This window comes from Epinephelus fuscoguttatus, linkage group LG6 (assembly GCF_011397635.1).
Source record: "Epinephelus fuscoguttatus linkage group LG6, E.fuscoguttatus.final_Chr_v1".
Classification (NCBI taxonomy): Eukaryota; Metazoa; Chordata; class Actinopteri; order Perciformes; family Serranidae; genus Epinephelus; species Epinephelus fuscoguttatus.
This window is the reverse complement of record NC_064757.1, coordinates 22081311-22105448: the sequence shown is the minus strand read 5'-3', so window position 1 is coordinate 22105448 and position 24138 is coordinate 22081311. Positions and strand designations below refer to the sequence as shown.

At 38.9% G+C, this 24138-nt stretch overlaps 4 protein-coding genes across 4 annotated transcripts; all 4 read left to right on the top strand.

The window, feature by feature from the left end:
• The first annotated feature begins 629 nt into the window (after positions 1-629).
• rbm19 (RNA binding motif protein 19) lies at positions 630-8291 on the top strand. The gene is made up of 24 exons (XM_049578138.1): positions 630-777; positions 868-1050; positions 1134-1247; positions 1477-1518; positions 1993-2230; positions 2839-3104; positions 3198-3257; positions 3366-3444; positions 3549-3620; positions 3783-3992; positions 4075-4205; positions 4343-4470; positions 4616-4712; positions 5584-5694; positions 5824-6024; positions 6115-6184; positions 6293-6435; positions 6534-6594; positions 6828-6907; positions 7006-7061; positions 7277-7393; positions 7495-7600; positions 7717-7837; positions 7933-8291. Exons 1-24 carry the CDS (start codon positions 742-744, stop codon positions 8013-8015), a joined length of 2805 nt encoding a protein of 934 aa, XP_049434095.1. The 5' UTR covers positions 630-741; the 3' UTR covers positions 8016-8291.
• A 101-nt stretch (positions 8292-8392) lies between these two features.
• Positions 8393-16258, top strand: plbd2 (phospholipase B domain containing 2). Its single transcript, XM_049578139.1, has 12 exons — positions 8393-8637; positions 10307-10400; positions 10508-10666; positions 10762-10862; positions 10969-11183; positions 12230-12324; positions 12470-12630; positions 12975-13070; positions 13176-13247; positions 14024-14176; positions 14262-14424; positions 14588-16258. Exons 1-12 carry the CDS (start codon positions 8417-8419, stop codon positions 14756-14758), a joined length of 1701 nt encoding a protein of 566 aa, XP_049434096.1. The 5' UTR covers positions 8393-8416; the 3' UTR covers positions 14759-16258.
• A 325-nt stretch (positions 16259-16583) lies between these two features.
• On the top strand, positions 16584-19125 carry LOC125890669 (THAP domain-containing protein 6-like). The gene is made up of 4 exons (XM_049579418.1): positions 16584-16861; positions 17231-17423; positions 17560-17658; positions 17779-19125. Exons 1-4 carry the CDS (start codon positions 16674-16676, stop codon positions 18169-18171), a joined length of 873 nt encoding a protein of 290 aa, XP_049435375.1. The 5' UTR covers positions 16584-16673; the 3' UTR covers positions 18172-19125.
• Positions 19126-19171: 46 nt separating this feature from the next.
• On the top strand, positions 19172-23849 carry zgc:158398 (uncharacterized protein LOC568894 homolog). The gene is made up of 7 exons (XM_049579419.1): positions 19172-19336; positions 19885-20072; positions 20246-20501; positions 20597-20696; positions 22095-22236; positions 22331-22471; positions 22620-23849. The coding sequence occupies exons 2-7, from the start codon at positions 19899-19901 to the stop codon at positions 22638-22640; spliced, it is 834 nt and encodes a 277-aa protein (XP_049435376.1). The 5' UTR covers positions 19172-19336; positions 19885-19898; the 3' UTR covers positions 22641-23849.
• Positions 23850-24138: the final 289 nt, after the last annotated feature.

Below are 24138 nucleotides of genomic sequence, written 5' to 3'. Positions count from 1 at the left end.
ATTAATCAAATTATTTTTAGAATTTGCTTTTGAGGTTTATTTAAAATTCAAATGACTGCATAGGGCTCTGGATTACTTTTGTTTTGCCAGTTATCCAGGTGCATCCGGTCATGGACAGCAATGAACCAAGTATTGAAATGGTAATATTGCAGCATAAAAAACACTCTGTTACAATTAGAAGTCATGTTTGGAAAATAAAACAAAGTAATGGTTATTTTTGTTGTTTTAATATGTAGGCTAAAAGTGAATATTTTGATTCAAGATAAAATGTGGTTATCTGTGCTTATATATATATATATATGGGATGAACAAGATAATTGCTACCCTCCATGGGCCCCTGTGGTGGCTTGGCCCCAGTAAGGTCCTCCTTATGAGCGGCCCTGTGAGCTTGGGCTAGAAATAGGCTACTCAAGTAGAGTACAAGTTAGCCTTCTTTTAAATGTACAGCTGTAACACTATTTACGTGAATGCACTTCTATATCCACCTCTGATCAAGGACGGTAGTAATTACAGTAATTAACAGGGGCAGAGGGAGGTTGAGAGATGAGATCCCTTCACCCTCCTGTCCAGCAGGTGGCGATGATGCGACGGTTGGAACGCAGCGGATCTTAAACCAGCGAAGAAGAAGAAGGCTCCTCCCACTCAACATGGCGTCGTAGTGGAGAGTCCATGCTCGTTTGTTGACATATATTTAAAACACGTAGCTTATGCTGTATTTGTGGATTTACAATAACTATAACTATGTCGAGACTCATCGTTAAAAACCTCCCTAATGGGGTAAGTGGCCCGCCCGGACGTGAGCAGACGTTTTGTGTAGTTTCAGCCCCGCTGAAGATGTAACTGTGTACCTGTGTGTCTTGCGTGCAGATGAAGGAGGAGAGGTTCAGGTCGATGTTTGCTGGCTTTGGCACCGTGACAGACTGCTCTCTGAAGTTTACCAAGGACGGCAAGTTCCGCAAGTTTGGCTTCGTGGGTTTTAAAGCGGAGGAAGATGCGAACAGAGCTCTGAAACATTTCGACAAGAGCTTCGTGGACACGTCCAGAGTGACGGTGTGGCTGCAATCACGAGCCTTGTTTACGGTATTGGTATGTTTTCCACCTGTGAACGCCATGTTTAACGTCATGTATTCCAGGTGGAGATGTGTAAGGCCTTTGGAGACCCCACTAAAGCAAAAGCCTGGAGCAAACACAGCCAGAGCTCAGCCCCGGAGAAACCCTCCACTCCTGCTGATACTGACAGCAAAAAGGTACCTGCACACTCTAAATGACAGGAGAGAAGTTACAGGAGAGCCTCTGCATGATCACCATAAAGCAACAATATTGTACAGTCATATCCACCATGTCCAACTTTGTCCTACTATAATATTTTCTATGTTACTGTCTGGATAACCACAATACATTGAGTCGTCTTAGTGGAGGTAATTTAAGTTCTGCAGCGGTGTCACCTCTATAACCTCTATTTTTTCCTTCCTTTAGAAAAAGAAACAGAAAAAGGAAACCAACAGCACACTTGGAAATGTGAGTAAATGTCTCAGTAAGCAACAATGTTTGTCTGCTGTTAAATGTTTGTTATATATGATCTGTACATGGATAAGACGGAGCCAACTCAGCACTGCTTATTAGACATCAATATTTTCTTGTACCAACAAAAAATATATTGAAGAAATTTTGCTGAAATTTACCCAGCTCCAAATCAGCCTGACTAAAATGTGTTAGATATGGACATTATTTGCACTTTCATTTCACAGATTTGTCAGGCCATCAGTTTATTTTATTCAGCACTGTCCTCTCTACATCGTTCTTGTCCTGATCTACATTAAGATACTATAGATGACTTGATATACTTAGTTAATACTTACATAATTCTGTTGTGTATTTAAAACCTTCAACTTTGTCATTGACTGCCTGTGATACTTGATTATTCTTTTTCCTATTAAATGTTATAACATTGACATTTCTTATTATCCTGTGTCCACTTGTTGCATGTCTCAGCTGGAAGAGGACCAGGGATTCAAGGAGTTTCTGTCAGTACATCAGAATCGAAGCCAAGCACCAACCTGGGCAAATGACACTATGCAACAAACAACTGAACCTGACAGTGGACAGGCGAAAACCCAGGGCAAGAAGAAACCTGCTTTGGATGATTACCTCAACTTTGATTCAGATGAGTCAGAGGATGAGAATGCGGATGAGGAGGAGGAAGAAGAAGAAGGAGATGATGAAGATGAAGGTTGGTAATGGTGGTGTTTGTGTAGGTAGATGAATGTTTCCCAGTTTAGGGGCTGTTCCTCTGAAGTTTTGATTTACATTGTCTTTAATTCATATTTTATCATAAACCCGTTACTGTCAGTTATCCATCATGTGTTAATAACTTCTTCACGATACCCAGTTTATTAGTGGTATTTATGCATTTTGTGGCATTTTAGGACAATTTTCAATTCTAAACTTGGAAATGTTTGACTTGATGGTCTCGTGTAGAGCAGTTGGTTCAGTCTGACCTCCAGGGCTTTTTAAGGGTCCATGTTTGTGGGCCATGTCCTTTGGAGTGTGCAGCCCCTAAAATGGGACACAATTGGTGGTTATGAATTAAAACAAATCTTGACTTACAAATTTTTTGTCACCAACATCCTCAATTTACACAGTCAAATAGATAAATACATACCAGGAAAAGTGTGGTATACTGATTACAGTGTTCCAAATTATGAGAAATGAATACATTTATGTCTGTATTACAAATGCTTGTCAATACAAGCACAGAAATATACCCTATGAATGGAAAAGCAAAGAAAGAAAAAAGTGTGTGCATGATTGATGGTGTATGAATTGTGTTGCTTTCAGGTGCCACTAAAGAAGCAATGAAGTCTGGCTTGTCAGATATGGAGTACCTGCGCTCAAAGGTGGCAAAAACAGACGACACCATGGAGGAGAGTGGAGAAGAGGATGATGATGACGAGGGTGGGGATGAAGATGAAGATCATGGCCCTGTGCAGCACAGCGACAGCGCCTATGAGAGCGGCGAAAGAGAAAACATGTCAAAGGTTAAAACCTCAGTTTTGCCTGAGGATAAGAAGCAGAGCAAAGTGAAGAAAACCGCCAAGCAAGAGGTGACGCTTTAAACAAATCTATGAGTTAAATATCACTGTTCAATACAGCACAGTATTTGTTTCTGGTTTACACCCACACCTGTTTTATTGCAGATGGAGCCAACAACAGAGTTCACAGTGAAGCTGAGAGGAGTCCCGTTCAATGTGAAGGAGGTGAGTAAATAAGAGCCTCCTGGTTTCAGAGGTGCAGTGACGATATTCTACATCATATATTTTAATGTTCAGCATCTATGACACAAACATATTTTTTATTATCAATAGCAACAAATCCGAGAGTTCATGACGCCGCTTAAGCCTGCAGCAGTCAGGATCGGGAGGAATGAAAGCGGAAATAGAACAGGTTTGAAAGTATAATAATGTACTCTGACAATATTTTCATCTATTTATGTTTATGTTGACTGTATACAGGCCCATGCATCAACACAGGAGTCTCGTGTGTTTCAGGTTATGTGTATGTGGACTTACACTCTGAAGAACAGGTGGAAAAGGCCTTGAAGAAGAATAAAGACTACATAGGTAACTTTTCCTGCATGCTGTCCAAGCTTTTTTGGATTCTCTCTGTCTCTTTTTTATATACATATATGTGCAAATAAACGTAAAAAAAATATATCCACACCTTGTGTTTGTGACGATGACTGTTCTGGCCAGCAATGACAAACTTTCTGTCTGCGTTTTCAGGTGGACGTTACATTGAGGTTTTCCGTGTGGATGCCTCTGGGGGTAAGGGCAAGAGAGACAGAAAGGGAAAAGAAATCGACAGAAACTTTACCAGGAAGCTTAAGGAAGATGAGGAGGAGGAAGATGTTGCAGAGTCAGGTCGACTCTTCATCAGGAACCTTCCTTACACCTGCACCGAGGAGGAGATCAAAGAACTGTTTGCTAAACATGGTAAATTAGAAAAAAAGGTCACTCAAGTTAACACAGACTTCCACTCTTATCCTTAATGATGATAGTGTTTCAATCTTTGCAGGTCCTATATCTGAGATTCTCTTCCCTATTGACAATTTAACCAAGAGACCTAAAGGATTCGCTTTCATAACGTACATGATACCAGAGAATGCTGTGACAGCGCTGGCTCAGCTGGATGGACACATATTTCAGGTATTCCATCTCCAGCAGATGTTTGAGATATTTCTCTACTCCACAGGACCTGTAATGGCTCCTGGATTTGATCTTACAGCTTGCATTTCAAATCATGTTGAGGTCAGATAGAAACATCTATTCTCTGGTGCTTTTAGGGAAGGATGCTTCACCTGCTTCCCTCCACACTGAAGAAGGAAAAGGCTGACTGTTCAGATGCTGGTGGTCCTGGCTCTTCATCATACAAACGGCAGAGAGATGCTAAAAATAAAGCTTCAAGTACCAGGTATATTTTTAATTACATCAACCCTCTGCCTCTGTGTCTCTGGCTTCTTTAACTGTACTCACAGGGATGAATCATTTTATTTTTGTATCAAGTAAATACATGAGCTGTTCCCCATCCCGCTTCCTGATTTAATGTTTCCTTCCAGCTCCCACAACTGGAACACCTTGTTTCTGGGCACAAGTGCAGTGGCAGATGCCATTGCTGAAAAATACAACACCACAAAAAGCCAAGTTTTGGACCATGTGAGTAGCGCTTCATGCTCTTCTACATGAATGTTCCCCATAACATGTTCCTCAACTCCAGCATTAATGAGTGTTCAGTGTTTGAAAACATCCCTGCATTAAAACAATGCTGTGGGAAATGCAAACCAGTAAACCAGTGAGAGGATGAAGTACGCTCCAAATCCAGTTTGAGTAACTGATCTATGAGTTGGAAGCCTTATCAGATGCCAAAACACTGCATATGGAGTTTTTTTTTTAATTAAAGGGACAGTTCAACCCAAAATCAAAAATGTGTATTGTTCCTCTTACCTGTAGTGCTGTTCATCAGTAGAGGTTGTTTTGGTGTGAGTTGCAGAATGTTGGGAGGTATCAGCTGTAGATATGTCTGCCTTATGATGAAAATAATGGAACTAGATGGGAATCAGTTTGTGGTGCTCAAAGTACCAAAAAATACATTTGAAAAACTCCATAGCAATGTCTCTTTCCAGAATCATAACCCTGTAACTTAATCCACGCATCTACTGCTAGCTTACCTAGTACCACTGAGCTCAATAACATAACAGTCCAGCCAAGGAAGACGCCATTAATGTTTACTGTCACGCACTGTCACAAGCCTCTTGTCCATGAGTAGATGCATGCCTTCTGTGCGCTGATGACAGTTGGTGGGTGTATTTCTGTAGAAAGAAAATAGTTCCTCTGTGTAACTGCTCACAACAAGCTCTGTGGGTCTGTGACTTTGTGTGTTTGTTTTTGCTTCTGATTCAAATATAAAGGAGGGCTGGTGGCTGTGTGAACTTTTTCCCATCACATCAACATGTGAATCCTTAAGCACACTGAGATGTGCACATTTAAAGTTTCTGTATACCTCTCTGGTCCTTGCCCTACTCTGTAGGAGTCAAAGGGAAGTCTTGCAGTGAGGATGGCTCTGGGTGAGACACAGATTGTTCAGGAGACTCGGCAGTTTCTTCTAGACAACGGTGTCAGTCTGGATTCCTTCAGTCAGGTAGGTTTAATACAAACTCTCATTTTCAACAATTTGTTGCAAAATTGCCTTGAAACAATAACCGTGCCTGGAATCTACTTACTTTGGTTAAGGTTGTTTCATGTGCGTGTCGTTTCCTTTGACACACAGGCGGCAGCGGCGAGGAGTACAACTGTGATCCTGGTGAAGAACCTTCCAGCTGGAGTGACAGCATCAGAGTTGGAGGAGCTTTTCTCACCTCATGGCTCTTTGGGCCGGGTGGTGCTGCCGCCCTCAGGCCTCACCGCCATCATCGAGTTCCTCGAGCCTACTGAGGCGAAACGAGCCTTCACTCGGTTGGCCTACAGCAAGGTATGTATAGCTTTATAGTAGCAAACCCTGCATGTGTAGCATATTTTTTAAAAGGTTGTCCTGTACTGACTGTATCTTTGAAAACCGTAGTTCCATCATGTTCCATTATATTTGGAGTGGGCACCTGTGGGGGTGTTTGTGGCAGCCAAACCAGAACCAGGTAAAATCCCTCAAACACATTCCTAAAAATACAATACTAGGCAATTTAAGTACAAGTTAGTAAGTGCTAATTGGAATAACCAAACTATCTTTTGATCTATCCACTAAGTATTAGAAAAAGAGCAGGCAAAGAAAGAGGAGAAGAAAGATGAAGAGGAAGAAGAAGAAGAGGAGGAGGAGGAAGCTGCTCCTGGTTCCACACTTTTCATTAAGAATCTTAATTTCAGCACGACAGAGGAGAAACTACAGGAGGTGGGTCAATTCATAAATTTAACCCTCAGTTACTTTTCATAACACTGAGTAAGGAATTATCAAAGGATGACTAATGTTGTTTTCTTCATTTGTTGCAGACATTCTCCAAATGTGGCAAGATCACGTCCTGCACCATCTCCAAGAAAAAAGATAAAACAGGTATTTAACATTTAAAGTAGGATCTCCCACATACATAAATAAAACATTTACCAGCGCTGTATATCTTGATTTAGGAAAAAATGTTGATTTATGAATGTAATAAAAGTTGAACACACAGGATTCTAGAAGGAAAAAACATCTGTATTCTGTGTGTCCTCCCAGGCTTTACAAGAGCATATGATAACATTTATATTCTTTAAACAGCCACCTCACAGTGTTGCTTTGATTTCCAGGCAAGACGTTATCCATGGGCTATGGTTTTGTCCAGTATCAGACAGCAGAGGCAGCACAGAAAGCCCTGAGGCAACTGCAGGTACCATTACCACCCTTTCTCTTGTGGAAACTTTAAAAGCCTTTTGCTACAGCTTGGTTTTTGGCTGAAGTGTGTTCTTTGTCTCAACCCTTCACTAGCACTGTTCTGTGGATGATCACCAGTTAGAGCTGAAGATTTCTGAGAGAGCCATAAGGTAAGATGTGCATCAGAAGGCTTTAGTGAACTGCAGCCAGTCTTAAAATATTAATATCTCTATCAACTGAAATATGCATTATTATATCACTTGTTGGTAAGTTTTTCAACATTTCAAATGTTGACTGTAAACATCTGTGGGGTAGGATTTGGCTTGCAGTCTGACATGCAAACCTCACTTCTGTTGTCAGCACTTACTTTTTTCCCTGTGTGTAGGGCTACTGAGGTGTCACGCAAAAAGAGGCAAGACGAGAAGAAACAGACAGGATCCAAGATCCTTGTGAGGAACGTCCCCTTCCAAGCCTCTGTCAGGGAAATTCGGGAACTCTTCTGGTAGCCGTCACACACACGCAACTGATTTTTATTCTCACAAAGTGTGGAGAAAGTTGGAGCAAGGTGATTTAATAATACTATGATTTATTTCCTTTTGTCAGTACTTTTGGAGAGCTGAAGACAGTCCGTCTTCCAAAGAAAGCAGCTGGTTCAGGGAATCATAGAGGCTTTGGCTTTGTTGACTTCCTCACCAAACAGGACGCTAAGGTTTGTGCATTATGTAAGCTTTGAGACATATATTTAGGAAATCTACTGTCCTCAAGTGCTACATTAAAGTGAACATTACTATAATCATAAATGCTATGCCCCTCTCTTCTATATAGAAAGCATTTGCCGCACTGTGCCACAGCACCCATCTTTACGGGAGACGTCTTGTGCTGGAGTGGGCTGATGCTGAGGACACAGTAGAGACACTGAGACGGAAAACAGCCGAACATTTTCACGGTAAACCCACAACCTGTTTAAATAACAAACAGAAATCAAAGCAACTGCACTGTTTATTCATTTCTTTCGTCCATGTTGTTAATCCTCCCTGTCAGTGGCCACCAAGAAGAAGAGGAAAGCAGAAGTAATGGAGGGCATTCTGGAGACAATGGAAACTGGTGGAGACGGAGACGACTGAGTTCACTGAACGCTGCTGCCTCTGTCAAAATCTCTGCCCAGTGTTTCTGTTTTTTTTTCTGTATAAATACAACTGAACAACAAAAGGACCTGAGTGGCGTGGGCAGAATAAGCAATTGTTCTGAGTTTATCAGCTGGTGGAAGTTTTATGGAAAACTAATGGATTTATTAAATTACACCTGTTTTGTACAGAATGATGCCTCAGAGAAATATGACTAGACTGATGTTTGTTTTATATAAAATTTTATTTCATGCTTTACAAGTTTTATGTCTCATGTTGTGTGTTTGTGTAAGCCACTGACATATAGAGTAAAAAAACATGGGTATTTTATTTTGAAACGCTCCCTGGCTCTGTCAGGTGACCAGTCACCCAATGTTATCATGTGACTTCTTCATGTAAACATGGCGTCCAGACCAAACAGGACGTCTGCTGGTGGACGTTATAAAATGTTTTTAAATGTTTTAGCTCTTTTATCCGGGTTGTGTTTCATGTGTGAGTCTGTTGGAGCTGAAATACGAACCGCTGTGATTGACAAACAAAGCGGACAGCTGTCGGTCATTGAAGGATACCGAGCAGATTTTGTGGCCTGGGCGAACTTTACTGATGACATAGAAACATCAGGGTGAGTTGAATGCAGGTCGTCATCATGTAGGTCCTCTTTAACTGGGTGGACTGTAAAGCGGATGGGTTTTGTTATAGGTCAAAATATTTATATAAAAAATCCTTTTATCTTTTACGGCCTGTGAATCTCTGCCAGCTAAACCAGCTCATATGACAGACAAAGCAACTGCAGCATATTAGATACTTAAACTTTTCAATTTGTGCACGAAATGTAATTTCGTAAATGTAATTCAACATGCATGTGAAATAGTGATCGTGCCATATAGCCTACTCAGACCTAATGGGGGTGTGCCATGTCATCTCCTTCACAATATTACCGGTTTGTTTTAATTTGGGAGCTTTTTAAATGTGTAATTTGTGGTAGATTTTATATTGTTGAACTTTTAATATTGTATACCGAATTTGACTTTTGTTGTATACAGACCAATGATATACAGACCAGAGATGATGTAATTATTTTTAGTTTTTACTGACTATTTGAAGGCAAACTGACATGTTAAACTATATAATTTATTTTTGCTTCTTAAATTAATAATATTTTTTTCCCGAATTTGTCATATAGTCAAGACTATTGTTATCGCAGAAATACCTTAAAAAATGGGTGTATATATATATATATATATGTGTGTGTGTGTGTGTGTGTGTGTGTGTGTGTGTGTGTGTGTGTATGTATGAATAATGACACACACGTAAATGCATACTAAAACGATTTTTTTTTCATATTTATTTTTTATCTCTAAAACAACATTACATAGGCCTACACAAACTGACTAACAATCATACTGGACCCACATACTAAATAAATAAATAAAAAATAATGACACACACGTAAATACATACTAAATATTACAATACCAAGAGAGGATATTCAGCCAAAAAAAGGCCATTAAAATGTTTTAAATCAATTAAATTACAATAGAAGGGCACAAACAAGCTGAGCCATATTAAAATCAACATACAAAGTGAATGCTCCAGACATAAAGTAGTGAAAACACAGCATCTGGTTATTACATCTCCAGTGCATGGTCCTCTGTCATCTTTTTACTTATGTACATAATATACAAATTTTCATTATTTTATAAGTGATACCTTGTCTAATCTATAACATAATGAAAATGTTTCAATCAGTAGAACCTAAAGTGAACTCTTCATGTGAGTGTTTTATCCAACCAACCCAAAAAATATTAAATTTACAATGATATAACAATCAGTCATTTGTCTTTGATAAATGAGCTACATCATTTTAACCAGCTGACCATTAAAATAATTGCCAGCTTAAGTTCTGTTGTTGACTGAACAAACAGCTAATTCTTTCAGCTCTAAATTTTATTCTAATCTGTTTTGTGCTTCTACAAGTAGCATAAAAACAAGTAACAGTAAACTGTGACAGGAGAGGTTAAGATAACCATTCGCCTATAATGGCCTCTGTGCAAATTAATAGTGGTAAAAATCAACAAATGCATCAGTTGGTTAAATAAAAACAGACATTGGACACAGGGACATAGAGAAAATAAGCTGCATAACACAGAATAGGCAACGCTGATCAGCTGACAATCATTTGAAAAAGAAAATATGACTTGAGTATGGGGAAATTACAACAACAGAAGGTATAACAACAGAATGATAGATGAGTAATTAAACATCAGTGTTCACATGTTCTCTCTTTTCAGCTGGTCCTTCCTGGAGATCACTACCAGCAGTCAGTACAATGACAGTATCCAGGCTTATGCTGCGGGCGCAGTGGAGGCTGCTCTCACTTCTCAGGTCAGTCCTCAGGCCTGTTTGTGCTCTACTTACCAAGCAGCCAGAATGTTGTATTTACTTATTCTATGTTTGATTTAATCTAAAGAGCTGGTGTATGTTTGTTTTAGCTTATCTATAAGCACTGGATGAACACTCTCGTGAATTACTGTGGGCCCTTCACGTCTGAGTCTGCTTACTGCCAGCGCCTTAAGGCTTTCATCACAACCAATCTGCAGTGGGTTCAGGAGCAAATAGAGAAGCAGCCAAGCTCTCCCTACTGGTACCAGGTACGTTATGAGCATTTGTAGGATGAATAAAATCCCTTGCATCGATACAGAAAGGCCTGAAATAACATGTTTCATAATCTGTTTCTGCTCCTTAGGTGCGTCTGGCACTGCTGCAGCTAAAAGGTCTCGAGGATAGCTACAATGACGAGCTGTCGTTTCCAGTAGGGTCATTCTCCCTCAACCCATTTGGCTTCCTGTAAGTGGCTATCTCCATTTGTGATCAATCAAACATGTTTCTTCACAGTTCTTGAGATCATAATTGTTGTTGTCTCACACTCTTTACTGCTACTCTTCACAACCAGACTTTTCCAGTTGGGTGGAGATCTGGAGGACTTGGAATCGGCTCTCAACAAATCCAGCCAAACTCGACCTCTTGGATCTGGCTCCTGTTCTGCTCTCATTAAGCTGCTGCCGAACAATAAGGAACTGCTGGTGTCACATGACACCTGGAACAACTACCAGGCCATGCTGCGCATCATGAAGAAATACATGTTTGCCTTCAGAGTTTCTCCTTCAGGTAGTCTACTGATGCAAGTGTGTCTCCTGATCATCCTTACTTCCTTTCCTGAGTCCCTCATTACTTACATTAAATGAATAGTTCACCATTATAGGAAAATTTGCTTATTTGCTTTCTTCACACAAGTTACATGAAAATATCAGTGACACTCCTGTTCCTGTACAGTAACCAGGACATAACCAGGACATATTATTTCGTCAAAACATTGAGCTTTGAACTATGACCCTCCTGCTCATATATCTGTTATCTTGTAGATAAAACGAAATACCATTTGCTGAGCTCGCCAGAGACAGAGGTCAAATCAAAGAGCTCTGCTGTTGTTACTTTGCTATGTATATAGTTTATGTAGTTTTAACTTTTAAGATATAAGACTCTAACATATTCACAACAGAAAATTACCTGTATTTCTCTGTTATTGTATTTTTATAGTTATGTCCTTTTTTTGTTGGTGGTCTTTATGGTTTTTTGTTCATTTAAACAATTAATATTCCTACTAGTACTATTCATCTGGTCATCAGTCACCTGAATGCACTGTTATCCATCACTGCAGTTTCTGCCAGCTGTCAACAAGCTGTCATCTGTTTGTGGCTCAGTCATTGTGATGTATCTTCTGCTGTGCAGAGGATTGTGGGTCAGAATAGCTGACAAGCATGCAGCCTTGCCCTCTGCAAAATGCGGCCGGATGCAGACCATCTTGACTTCTAAGAGGCCTCAGTTGGTTGCTTGGCTAACTCATCGTGACAAGATTCAGGAAAAAGTCCAGCGCATAAAACCGCAACTCTATTATCTGTTATGTGTTTATTAGTGAGCTACAGAAGTGCTGGCTGTAACTGTTAGCCAGGCTAGCTGCTCCCTGCCCCGTTTCCAGTCTTTATGCTATGCTAAGCTAAATGGCTTCTGGCTCTTGCTTGATATTCAGGGCCTCTTTTTAAAAATCCGAATTTGTAACCAGGTTTGAAGCTGCGGTAATGAACTTGCAGTGTTGTTGCTGTCTGTAACATGTATTCAGATTACTCTATGTGCTTGATTTTTTTCTTTTTTTTCAGATGAGGATCTTATACCTGGAGGAACTCAGGCCTTCTCATCTTATCCTGGATCAATCTTCTCTGGAGACGACTTTTATATCATCAGCAGTGGTTTGGTGAGATCTAGCTGTACTTGGCGTAACAGACTTGAGTGTTAAGAACAAACTACAGGTTTTAAATGTGTTCATTATTTTACTTTTGGTTACAAATTGAGTAATACTAGAAAGAGTTTCTTGTTCTTAATCTGTCTTGTGCCTCCAGGTTACTTTGGAAACCACCATCGGGAACAGTAACCCTGCTCTGTGGAAGTTCGTTCAGCCCACGGGAACCGTCATGGAGTGGCTGAGGAACATTGTGGCTAACCGACTGGCTGCTACAGGCAAGGAGTGGGCCGACCTATTCAGGAAGTACAACAGTGGAACGTGAGTTTTACACATCAGGAAGAAACTGGCTCTCATGACTTTTTAACCTTCATTATCACTACTTTGTTTTAATGTAATCCAGTTTCTGTTGTCTGCTGTCTTTTGTCCTGTGTTCAATATTCCTGTCGATGGCAAGATTAGATTTGATTTTCTGTGACTCTACTGCAGTGTGGATTGATTTGAGTAAAGGAAGCAGAAAAACACTTTATATTCAGGAGTTGCATGAAAAGTCAGTTGACTGCTGTGAAATGCTGAATCAGCTGCATACAGCTAACTGAAATGTTAGTAGGTTAAAGGTTGTGTGCTCACTTTTGACTGTGTGTTTGTGTTTGTGGGCTTTGTAGGTATAACAACCAGTGGATGATTGTGGACTATAAGCACTTCACTCCAGGGAAGACTGACATTAAAGAGGAGCTCTTTGTTGTGCTGGAGCAGATTCCGTAAGTCTTTACATCCAATCCTTAATCAGAACACCAGATTATTTCAGTATTTATATTTCTGACTTCTAAACCTGTCACTTAAAATAAGCCTTTCTAATGCTGCAGGGGACTAGTTGTTTACAATGATAAAACTCAGGAACTGCTGGAGAAAGGTTACTGGGCAAGCTTCAACATACCGTAAGTATCCAGTTTAAAAGATTCATGTTAACGTATATTATAGATTGAAACAATGCCACACACTACAGCATGGGCCTTTAAAATACATAACACTCTATTTTTAAGACCCTGCGCAAGGAAAATACAAGAATACAAGATTGATGTGCTGGAGATAATATGGCTCAGTGGAAGCATATGACTTTTATATATTTTCAATCTGTCCCAAACTGAGATTATACTGGAGGGACATCAAGGAATCATTAAGCCCATTCTTTAAGACTCAAATACCCCATGAACTTGGAGATTCTTTTTTTTCTGTTTTTGAAACAGAGGAGGGATACAAAGCTGCCGCAGCCCCTTTTGGCAACAAGTAAAAAATCAATCAATAGAAGGTGGCCAAACCTAGTACCACCTACTTTGGTATGGAATAATTTTAGAACTACTTGTATTTAATTTGAGAAGTTGACTTTCTCTTTGAGGATCCAGAGGAACAAAGTCTGGAATACATGGATTGAATTTATAGCCCCATAATGAACAGGCTTTGTATGACACCATTAATGTTTAACTTCCTTTCCTCTTCTCGATAAGAAAAGTGGAAATGTAAATTGCCTTTGTTCTAATGTATGTAGTTAAGTTTATTTACGGTGTATGTGATGGATGGATGTTTTGGACAAGACACAGACTATAATATAACAAAACACCATAAAACAATAAGGACTAGACTGGATCCTGACTGGGGTCATTTTAAACTCAAACTGAAACAAGTTTTAAAGAGGAATCAATGTGCTCATATGCAGGTACTATGAGGAAATATTCAATGCCAGTGGCTGCAATGAGCTGGTTGAGAAGTTCGGCCCGTGGTTCTCTCTGGACCAGAATCCTCGGGCTCAGATATTCAGGAGAAACCAGACAGCTGTCACGGATATGGACTCAATGGTCCGCCTTATGAGGTACAAATAAACTTAGTCAGTAGATTTAATTTTTTTATATGCTAATGACGAACATGTATTTATGAGATGCTGTGTCTCTTCTCAGGTATAATAACTTTAAGGAAGACCCTCTGTCAAAGTGTGAAGGCTGTGATCCACCTGGGAATGGAGAGAATGCAATCTCAGCCCGTTCAGACTTGAACCCAGCTAATGGAACGTATCCATTTGGTGCCTTAAAGCAGAGGTCACATGGAGGAACAGACATGAAGGTTTTGATGTTTCTCATTTAATTTCCTGCCATCTCTCATCTCTCTGCCCATACTTTTATCCATCTCCCAAATCTTTTCTGTGTGTTTGTCTCAAATGAAACTGACTGTGATACGTTAAAGAGATGTTTGCTAAATCCGATGCATTGTGTGTGTTCCTGTGCAGATGACCTCCTTTGGGATGTTTCGGGACTATGGTATGCTGGCAGTGAGCGGGCCAACATGGGACCAGGTACCACCCTTCCAGTGGAGTACTTCACCTTACAAAGACCTGATACACATGGGCCAACCTGATACTTGGGCATTCAAGCCCATAAAAGTCACATGGACTCCTTAATTGTTAATATGCTGTATATAAAAGTGACATAATCAGTGTAAATTCTGCCAACTGTTTGAAGTTTTGACAAAGGGAAATTATATTTTAATGCAGTGGAACATGACTTTTATGAGCACAATAGTCATTTTATGGATTCTTGCAATAATATTCAGAAAGTATTGCAATATAACAGTATTGCACTATTTGCATAATTAAAGCACATAATGTTTAACAGAGCTTTTAATGTGAGGCAATATGAACAATAACTACAACCTTGCTGTTGTAAAGAAGAAGCTTCTGCATTAGATTATCCGATTTTAGTTTTTTGCAGATAAATACATGAAAATGTAAATTCCACTTTTTTCAATTTTGATTTCTCATTGAGTTATTGGCGTTAAAATGTTGCTACAGGACACCACTTTTCTTTGGAGAGATCACTGAGTATGATTATTGATACAGATGGTGTAATTTCATGTCACTGTGAAAGCAAATGTCTTAATCATGACTTAAATAATTTGGGTCATTCCATGCTAACTGTTTTACTTTTTTTACTTTACTTTTTAGTAATCAAATACATTTTTTTTCTCTTTAGTTCTCAAAAAATTAATATCTCCACTAGTTTTTACTTAGTGCAAACGAATTTGGATTCTGTTTAGTGTTAATATATTTCCATCACATCAGTCAATTTGTATGCATAAAAACTAAGTGCCACAGATCTGGCTAAATATAGCTTCAGAGCTAAAAAAAAAAAAAATAAACCACACTTTATAAGATATTTTGAGATGAGATGAGAGATCTTTCCCCAGAATGGTTATTTTCATTTCCCTGAAACTTGTTAATAATTATTGCATAACATTAACAATTTAAAGATGTTATATGACTCCATGATTTAATAATTTTTGAAAACAGTGAATTTTTCATGGTTTTCACCTGCTATAATACTACAGTCAGTGGTTTTACTTCCATAGGTAGATACTTGTACTATGCTGACTTCAGGGTTTTCTACCTCTGTGTGATAGCTAATGGGTCTGTTTTTCATTGGGTTTAGGAAATTTCCAAATTACAGCTTGTAATGGCTTGGTTCAGCATGGTTTAGCTCTAAGGTCCAATTTTAAAGAATAAATAACTTTTTTTAAAAAAAAGTATTTGGAATGGAGGATTTTGCAAGGTTCCACTAATTTAATAGAAGTTTTCACTTTTTTTTCTCAATAAAATCCATAACATAAACAGGAAGTCCTAGGTGACTTGATATGGAATGACCCATTTTTAATCATTTTTAAATCATGCATTGTTTGTGAAATATTTTCTAAATAAACAGTGCCCAGATTATTGGGTTTCTTAAAAATCGATTTCTGTCATTTCTCGATCATGTTTCCATGAAATTGCACCATCTGGTTCTGTTAAAAACATAAAGAAATCTTATAACATTAATAAATAAAAAAGTGCTACTTTGCGATGAGAAAGTCACAGCATAAGCATATTGTTGCAAAAACACAATAAATATAATTTATGTGGGCCTAATGATCTTATGTTTTAATGGATATGTGTACAAAATTATCGATAATATGCCTGTGGATATTCTCATTCATCCAGGTCATAGTTATCTCAAGGCAACTGAATCGAACGCAACTGGACTTGGTTTTGTCTTAGAATACGTTTCACCTCTTATCCAAGAAGCTTCATCAGTTCATGTTTGTCTGACTAGGCTGGCACTAGTCTGACAAACTGGTGTGGAAACAACCCAGGTATTTAACCTCTGGGGAGGTCAAGAAGCCTCTTGGATAAGAGGTGAAACGTCTTCTAAGACAAAACCAAGTCCAGTTGCGTTCGATTCAATTGCTTGAGATATCGATAATATCACATTAATTGATAAGTAAAGGCATACGGTATCAGTGTGAGCTTAGTCAGTCATGTGACCCGCACCACGGCCGTCGTCATGGTCGTCATAGCCCATACCGCACCCTGGCTTGTGGGATGCGTCGATACCGCCGCCATCTTGCCTAGGTGCTCTGACTGGTTCAGACCTGTGTCAGACTCGGCAAAAATGCCACATTTTTGCTCTGCATTTGGGTGTACGAACGAGAGAAGTGTTAAAACCAAGCAGAAGGGAATAACATTCCACAGGTAAGAAGTTGTTTTACAACATTTTACTGTTACGAACATGTTTAATGAGATATATCAAAAAGTGATCCTTCTTTTAAGCTAATCGAGTAAAGTAACTGTCCTGATCTGGTCCTAATGCCAAATTAAGCTAACGCTATGTCACACAACTTAAAGAAAAAAGGTTAACATTTGTATAATATTACTTATAAAATTATGATGCTTTGTCAAACAGCTATGTCGATGTATGTGTTATTCCAAATTGTCAACTATCTGTTTCATGGCACCAACGTGACATAACGCAGTATAACGTTAGTAGTTAACCTGTGGCCTGAATTGTAACTACAAATTATGTGGAACTGCGTTTTTCTGACACACTTATTTTGTGTGTAGTTTCCCAAAAAACACAGATAGGAGACGGGCATGGGCAGCAGCAGTGAGGAGAAAGGACTTTGTTCCAAGTGACTCCTCAGTCATCTGCAGCTGTCACTTCACACCTGAGGACTTCGACAGGACTGGGCAGACTGTCCGTTTAAGGGACGGAGTGACTCCCTCTGTATTCAATTTTCCCGAGTATCTCTGCAAAGTTAGTATTGAAATAGTTTCTGTATAAATAATGACATAATCTAATACATGTAATGCCCACTAAACTTAACAATAGAAACACACTGTTTGATATTGTTCCTCTTGACTTACTGGTAAATAATTAACTTTATCTCCAGGTGCCCAGTACATCCAGGTCAACCAGGACATCCCAAGCTGCTCTACAAAGTCCTGATGTTCAGGTTCAGCCACCAGACAACCAGGAGGAGTCAACCTCAGTGAGTGAAACAGTTTGTAGTTAAACACCTTTGCGGGAACCTGGGCTTCTGTTACAGTGACAATACATTTAAATTAATTATTTAAATATATGATTATATAATTACATTCATATTTTTCAGGATCATCAGTATGCCCTTGACCTGACTGATGTTAAACGGAAGTTAACTGAGGCACAGGAGAGGGTGGATGAATTGCAGAGAAAATTGCGAAATGCCAGGGATCGAGAAAGAAGGCACACTAAAACAGTGAAATCCCTGCTCCAGGATTTAAAAGAGAAAAAGCTGCTTACAGAGGAACTGCAGCACACTTCTTCTAGGACCTCTCAAAGCTCCTCTAGAACCTCTAAAAGCTGCTGTATGACCCCTAAATCTTCCTCCAGGACCCATAAAACGTCCTCTAGGCCCTCGAAAACTTCCTCTAGGACCTCTAATACTTCCTCCAGGACCTCTAAATCGTCCTCTAGGACCTCTAAACATCTTCTAGGAACCCTGAAACACTCTCACGTCCTCTAAAACCTCCTTCAGGACCTCTAAAGCTTCCTCCGGGTCCCCTAAAACCTTTTCCAGGACTCCTAAAAATGATACTACTGTACACTGTATATATTTTTTGTAAATATGACCTAATAATGTAAACAGTTCTGTGTCCAGGCTCTCATGAGCACTGTGGTGTTATACATATGAGATTAAAGCAAACTTTTGTGTAAACATGCAGCTCTAAGTCATTTATTTTCACTTGTACAAAACCAACATTTGTTAATCAGAATGTGTAACTACACTGCAGCTCGGCACATCCCTGCTGATACACTATTTTTTGCACATTGTGTGACTTAAAATGTGAATAAACATTTATAATCAAAATTAATAATTAAATGACATCATGGTGGCCATTGGACATCTAGTAAGAAAAAAGAATATTTATTATATGGGGAAAGTTTAGTTTAAATGTGTTGTAGAACTATTACTGTTACTTTATCTACATAAGATCAAATATTTTGGTATGAAAAGCTGCATTTTTTATGTAACCAAGCATCCTGTATCAAAACTACATGTCTGACGATTAATCATAGTCTCCTGCCTCAACAGACATACATGCATTAGGCAACTTAAAATCTGTATTTGAACACAGTTTATGTGGTGCTGGATTGTGATGTGATGCTTGATCTGATGCTTGGACTGACTGCTGGACTTTGGTCTGAATATGTCTTGAATACTTGTTTTTCCTTTTATTTTCTATTTTATTTATTTATTTATTTTTAAATCCTGTCTGTGTCATGACCCCCTGGCTTATTTTGCTGAATGCACTCTGAATTTGCACGATGGCTACTATGTGCATTTGTAAATGATGTGCAACATGTTCAATAAAAAATGTTCAATAAAAAATAAATAAAAATACATGCAGCGCGGCTCCACCTGGGCAAGATGGCGGCCGCGTTGATGTAGCCGTTTGAATGCGGCATCTACGTATATGCGTCATAGCCAGTGAACTGTCGTAAAGTGACGCAGCTGTCGTGATACGCTTGTGCTGCTTTGACTGAACTTAAAACAAGTTAAATGTCGAAGTCCTGTTTACTTAACGTCAAGACAGTTGAGTATCACTGTTTTTTGGTTTTTTTTGTTTTGTTTTTTTTTTTACCAAAATTGGCGCCGTAATCATCAGCGAAGATTGTTCCAGTTCAAGGTATGAAGTTATCTTTCAGCTAGTTGGTTAGCAACGTTACACTGACAGTAACCTAACGTAGCGGTACTTCATCAATGGAGCTGACTGATAAGGTAGACACGTTACACGTATCCTGTTGACTTTCTGGATTCGCTAAACGTATGTTAACTGTCGTACTGTAACCATCAGTGGAAAGGCGGTTTTCCACGTCAGTAACTATAGATAAGCTCCGTTAGTGCCTTATTTTTGGATATCTACAAAGTCTCAAGACATATGGCAACTTAAAGCTAAAACCAACAGTGTGTTTAATCTTTTTCTTGCTCTCACAATACTGAAAAAGAGGTACATTCACTCAAAAAAATGTCTGAAAGATGTGGGGATCGTTCAGTCCTGAATTACAAATGTTAAGTGTCTTAATGAAACTGTCCTCAACATCTTGCTTTAGGTTTAACAGATGTGTAACTTAGACCCTGTTACAACTGACCACAGTCCCACTAGCACTACCACAGTCTCTGTGGACAAAAGCCGTAATAACTTTAATAACTTAAGTGACTGACTTCTGTTTACAGCTTGGCAGGGGTGTATGTGGAGTCTGATGATGGGTTCCTGGCAGCCGGTGACCAACCTTAGAGATTATATATCCCACAATCCTCCAGGGGCTACATTTTTCCTGTGTCTGTTGACCTTGGCTATCTCCTTCATCTGCCTCAGCTCCTATAGCTTCACTCACACTCTGCCTAACCCTGACATAGAAAAGGTAAAGACTCACCTTTTTTCAATTCATGTTGGAGAATGGAAGTTGTCTGATGGTCTACCATGCAGTTTTAATAATCCAATTTTCTGTGTGCAAATAAAACATAATGTGCAGGCTGTGACTGTATGCATGAACTCATACTGATGTGTGAATCACACACTGTATTCTTCTTTTAGGACTGGAACCATCTGCTGTCATCCTTATCTCAGTTTCAACTGTGTGTGAAAGCTAATGCAAATACATCTGAGCTTGTAACGCCAGTCCCCTCTCCTGTGATGGATAGAAACGCTTTAGTTAAACCCTCAAAGACACCTTCTCTCACCACTTTGCGTCTCAAGGTTCCCCTGACTGTGACTACAGACTCAAACAGTGGCTCTCTGAGTGATCTTAGTTTACACACTGCCTTGAACGCAAGTCAGTTAAATCTTGGAGGTTGGTATTGCAGCGCATTGGTTTTGTTTTGAAAAGTTTGTGTGTATGTGTATACCAGTTAATTCTTATGTATGATCTGTTGCTTTATTCCCCAGGCAATGAGGTTGTTAATGTTACTCTAGAGTTTTTGTCTGGAAATGATACCTACACTTGCCTCACCATAAGTGCCCCAACACACCACCTGCCTATGAGTCTGTAAGTACCTTCTCACTCTGAAGTGTGCGTTTCTAAGCTTCCTGAATTTGAAGGTCCTGTGTATAGGATTTAGGGGGATATATTGGCAAAAATGGAATATATTATAACAACTATGTTTTCTTTAGCGTTAAATCTGCTGAAAATAAAAATTGCTGTGTCTTTGTTAACTTAGAGCGAGTCATTTATGTATACATAAGGAGCGGATCATTGTCCACCATGTTGCATGGCCATGTTGCATGTCTGGCTCCGAGACAGAGCCATTGGTGTTTTCCATGACAAGCAGCGTCAGACATATACACATATATACATATACAGATATTTTTATTGATGTGAAACTGCTTTATTCAGTGTTTTTACTGCTTTAAATCCTCAGGTCCATTTGTTTTGTAGGGGAAGAGACCTTTGCTCATAATTCAGCACCTAGTAAAAACCTCCTGAACAATGAGCACTAAAGAAATTCTAACAGATAAGTTTCAGCTGATTGGAATTTGCCGTCCTCACTGCTAGATGCCACTAAATCCCCCCAAATCTTACAAACTGCTTCTTTAAATCACTAGTAATAGATGGCTCCAGGGATGACATTTTTCTTGGCTGACATGAGAGTTGGCATTGCCCTGATTCTCATGTCAAAAAGCCCATGGGATTTTTTATTCCGGCAGAAAATAAGCACTGGTAAACAAAAGTTTATGATACTTACATATTTTGTTTGGCAAGATAATCTTTACAAGTGAACAGCACTTTTGTGATTTTTGAAGCCTAAATGCAATCACCAGACATAAAAAACTAACGTTAGGCTATAAACAAACTACACCATTGTCACATGTCTTAATGTCACCACTACTACAAGGCTGTTCAGCGTGATGACGTTCTGCAGTCTTGTTAAGCCACTTGTTAGCAACAGCCTTTTTTATTACACATAAAAGCTTCAGAATTCATAAGTGTGGTTTTTAGTGATGTATTTTAAAAAGTCTCTTTTGTAAGTATTTTTGAAAGTCTCTTAAGCTCATGTTAACCACAGACATTATTTCAGACATCCCACCAAATACCAATTCAGAAAATCCATTGACTTTGAGACGAGGGAACTGGGAGTGCTAAAATGTTGACTCATTTCCTGGTTTCAGGACTCATTTCTGGGGCACTCTATTCAGGTATATAAAGAGAATGTCTGTAATGGATGATATGTGTTATGATGTTTAGTCTTGTCCTGTGTATTCTGTAATGTTATGTGTTGATGTAAGTTCTTACGGTGGCATTGTCACTATTTTAAATCTGTTTTGTGGAACCCAGGAAGAATAGCTGCAGCAATGCTATAACTAATGGGGATCATACTAATTGAAACTTAACTCACAAATGGGTATTTTTTGTGTTTTCGTGCATACACTGTGTACTTTAATGAAGACTTCCACCAGAGTGCCCAGCGTCTGAGACAAACATTTCACCCATCCATGTAGAAGCGAGCAAAAAGCCGTCGACAGCATCACAAACCTGCTACATTCTACAATCCAAGAATGATCCAACACTCACAGTCATGTTAACACAGGTACTGTGTGTCACACATGAACAGCATAACTTGTTCAGCCCTAACACAGACACTGTTCTCATCCTGGCGGTCATTTTCCATTTTAATTCTGTAGGAGGAGCAGAGCATTGCTGTGCGACATCAGCTGGAAGTCAGTGTGTGTCTGCTCGGAGTTTGTTTGATACTCTGTGTAGCTGTGAGTCTGACGCATTCAGTCACACGCCGCTCCCACTGGAATGGTCTGGATCTACAAAATGTAACAGTCTTTTCTCATATTACCATATTACTCTGTTTTTGTATCCCTGACTATGATAACAATTAGTAATTTTGATTGAACAGCTACATATCCTACTCTCTGCAGATACTCTTTTCATCTAACCCTATTGTTTTTACTTTATTTGCAGGAGTCCTTGATTGGCACCTGAACATTTTTCATCCTCTGCATCCTAAAGAAATCAGTTGATGGTGGTGGTCGAGAGAGAGGAGCGATATGTGTCACTATCTTTTAAAGGGACATCTCGCAGATTTTACAAGAAAAACCAGTTTGCACATCATGCCGAGTACGACTCGGCCTGTGAAAACAGTTGTTTGATGTCCTCTGTAGGTCTGAAGGGAGCTTGTTAAAGCCTGAAGGTTATCTCCACTTGTGTTTGGAGAATAGATATTTATGTTGCATCCAGCAAAGTGAATATATTTAAGCTAACATTTTGAATCTGTCTCTTACAAGTTTCCCAACTTTGTGAAAATGCAATTCTTTATCAGAGCGTTCCTGTTAAAGGAGATTGAAATATTTTACAGTATCCAAGTGAGAAACATGGTTGTGATAAAGAAGGAGTATATTTTGTCATGGGACCACGGTGTAATGGGAACAACTCTTCAATGACTGGTTATACATTTACTATTCAGTACGGTTTGTGCATGAACATGTTAAGTGTTTCTTCCATTCAAAACTGTGATTTTTTTTTTGATTTTTTTTTTTTTTACTGTGAAGGTAGTGGTATTATATACTGTTTTCATGTCAGCAGGTGTGTTTGCTTTTTATCTTTTACTGGATTTAATTTATATGAGCATACTGGGCTACTTTTAATTTACATGTCTGACATTGAAAGTTAATTGAATCCAGATGCCAAATCAACAGACCCACCTGTACTCTTGCATCCTCCTACAATGTGTTACATCACTTGCATAGCAGCAGAAACTTTTAAAAGTGTGTTTAAGAAACACCCAAATGTCTCTTGCTTGAATTTCAAAGCAACCAAAAGTGTTTATGTGAGGAGAAGAAAAGGGATGTAACATCTACTGCTATGATACAGCCATTTGTAATGTTGGTTTAATGACAAAGAGTATTAGGACACTAAGCACATTAAAGTGAGTCTATGTCCAATAGATTCTCTGAGTGAAAATTTTTATAGTGACTGGGAAGTTATGGAACTCTACACCGAGTGTCTTTTGTGTAAGTAACCAACACTGGTTAAATTTGTGGTTCTGCCAAATGAAGGAAAGCTTGTAATGTAAGCCTTAAGGCTTGGCTTGATGCACTCACACAAAATAATGGTATTAACTAACTTTTGCAGTTACTCGTCTAAATGACAATGAACTAAAAAAAAAAAAAAAACTAACAACCTTGGCTACACTACTAAATTTCCTCTCTGGGGATCAACAAAGCTTTATCTTTATCATATTCGTACGTTTTTCTTGGAGCCCAAGACCAGCAAAGGAAGAGGGGCATCAAATTTAGAGCTATGACTTTTGAGTTTTATTTTTAATGTTTCTCTAAAGAGACCAGAAAATGTTAGGTATACTATGCCTTACATTACTGTTAAGCATTTTTTTATATTGTTGATTATTTACCCACAGAGACTTTTAAAATGTCTTTAAATCTCTTACTGTAAACATTATGCCTGTTTCATCAATGTCAAAATT

Coding starts and splice junctions, on each gene's coding strand:
- rbm19 (XM_049578138.1), top strand. CDS start 742: ATGTCGAGACTCATCGTTAAAAACCTCCCTAATGGG. Junction 4,206..4,342: donor TGGATGGACACATATTTCAG/GTATTCCATCTC, acceptor TGGTGCTTTTAG/GGAAGGATGCTTCACCTGCT. Junction 6,025..6,114: donor CTCGGTTGGCCTACAGCAAG/GTATGTATAGCT, acceptor TGAAAACCGTAG/TTCCATCATGTTCCATTATA.
- plbd2 (XM_049578139.1), top strand. CDS start 8,417: ATGGCGTCCAGACCAAACAGGACGTCTGCTGGTGGACGTTATAAAATG. Junction 12,631..12,974: donor AGGAAGTACAACAGTGGAAC/GTGAGTTTTACA, acceptor TGGGCTTTGTAG/GTATAACAACCAGTGGATGA. Junction 13,248..14,023: donor TGGGCAAGCTTCAACATACC/GTAAGTATCCAG, acceptor GCTCATATGCAG/GTACTATGAGGAAATATTCA.
- LOC125890669 (XM_049579418.1), top strand. CDS start 16,674: ATGGTCGTCATAGCCCATACCGCACCCTGGCTTGTGGGATGCGTCGAT. Junction 16,862..17,230: donor AAGGGAATAACATTCCACAG/GTAAGAAGTTGT, acceptor TTTTGTGTGTAG/TTTCCCAAAAAACACAGATA. Junction 17,424..17,559: donor TTCCCGAGTATCTCTGCAAA/GTTAGTATTGAA, acceptor CTTTATCTCCAG/GTGCCCAGTACATCCAGGTC.
- zgc:158398 (XM_049579419.1), top strand. CDS start 19,899: ATGTGGAGTCTGATGATGGGTTCCTGGCAGCCGGTGACCAACCTTAGA. Junction 20,697..22,094: donor CACCACCTGCCTATGAGTCT/GTAAGTACCTTC, acceptor ACTTTAATGAAG/ACTTCCACCAGAGTGCCCAG. Junction 22,472..22,619: donor ATGGTCTGGATCTACAAAAT/GTAACAGTCTTT, acceptor CTTTATTTGCAG/GAGTCCTTGATTGGCACCTG.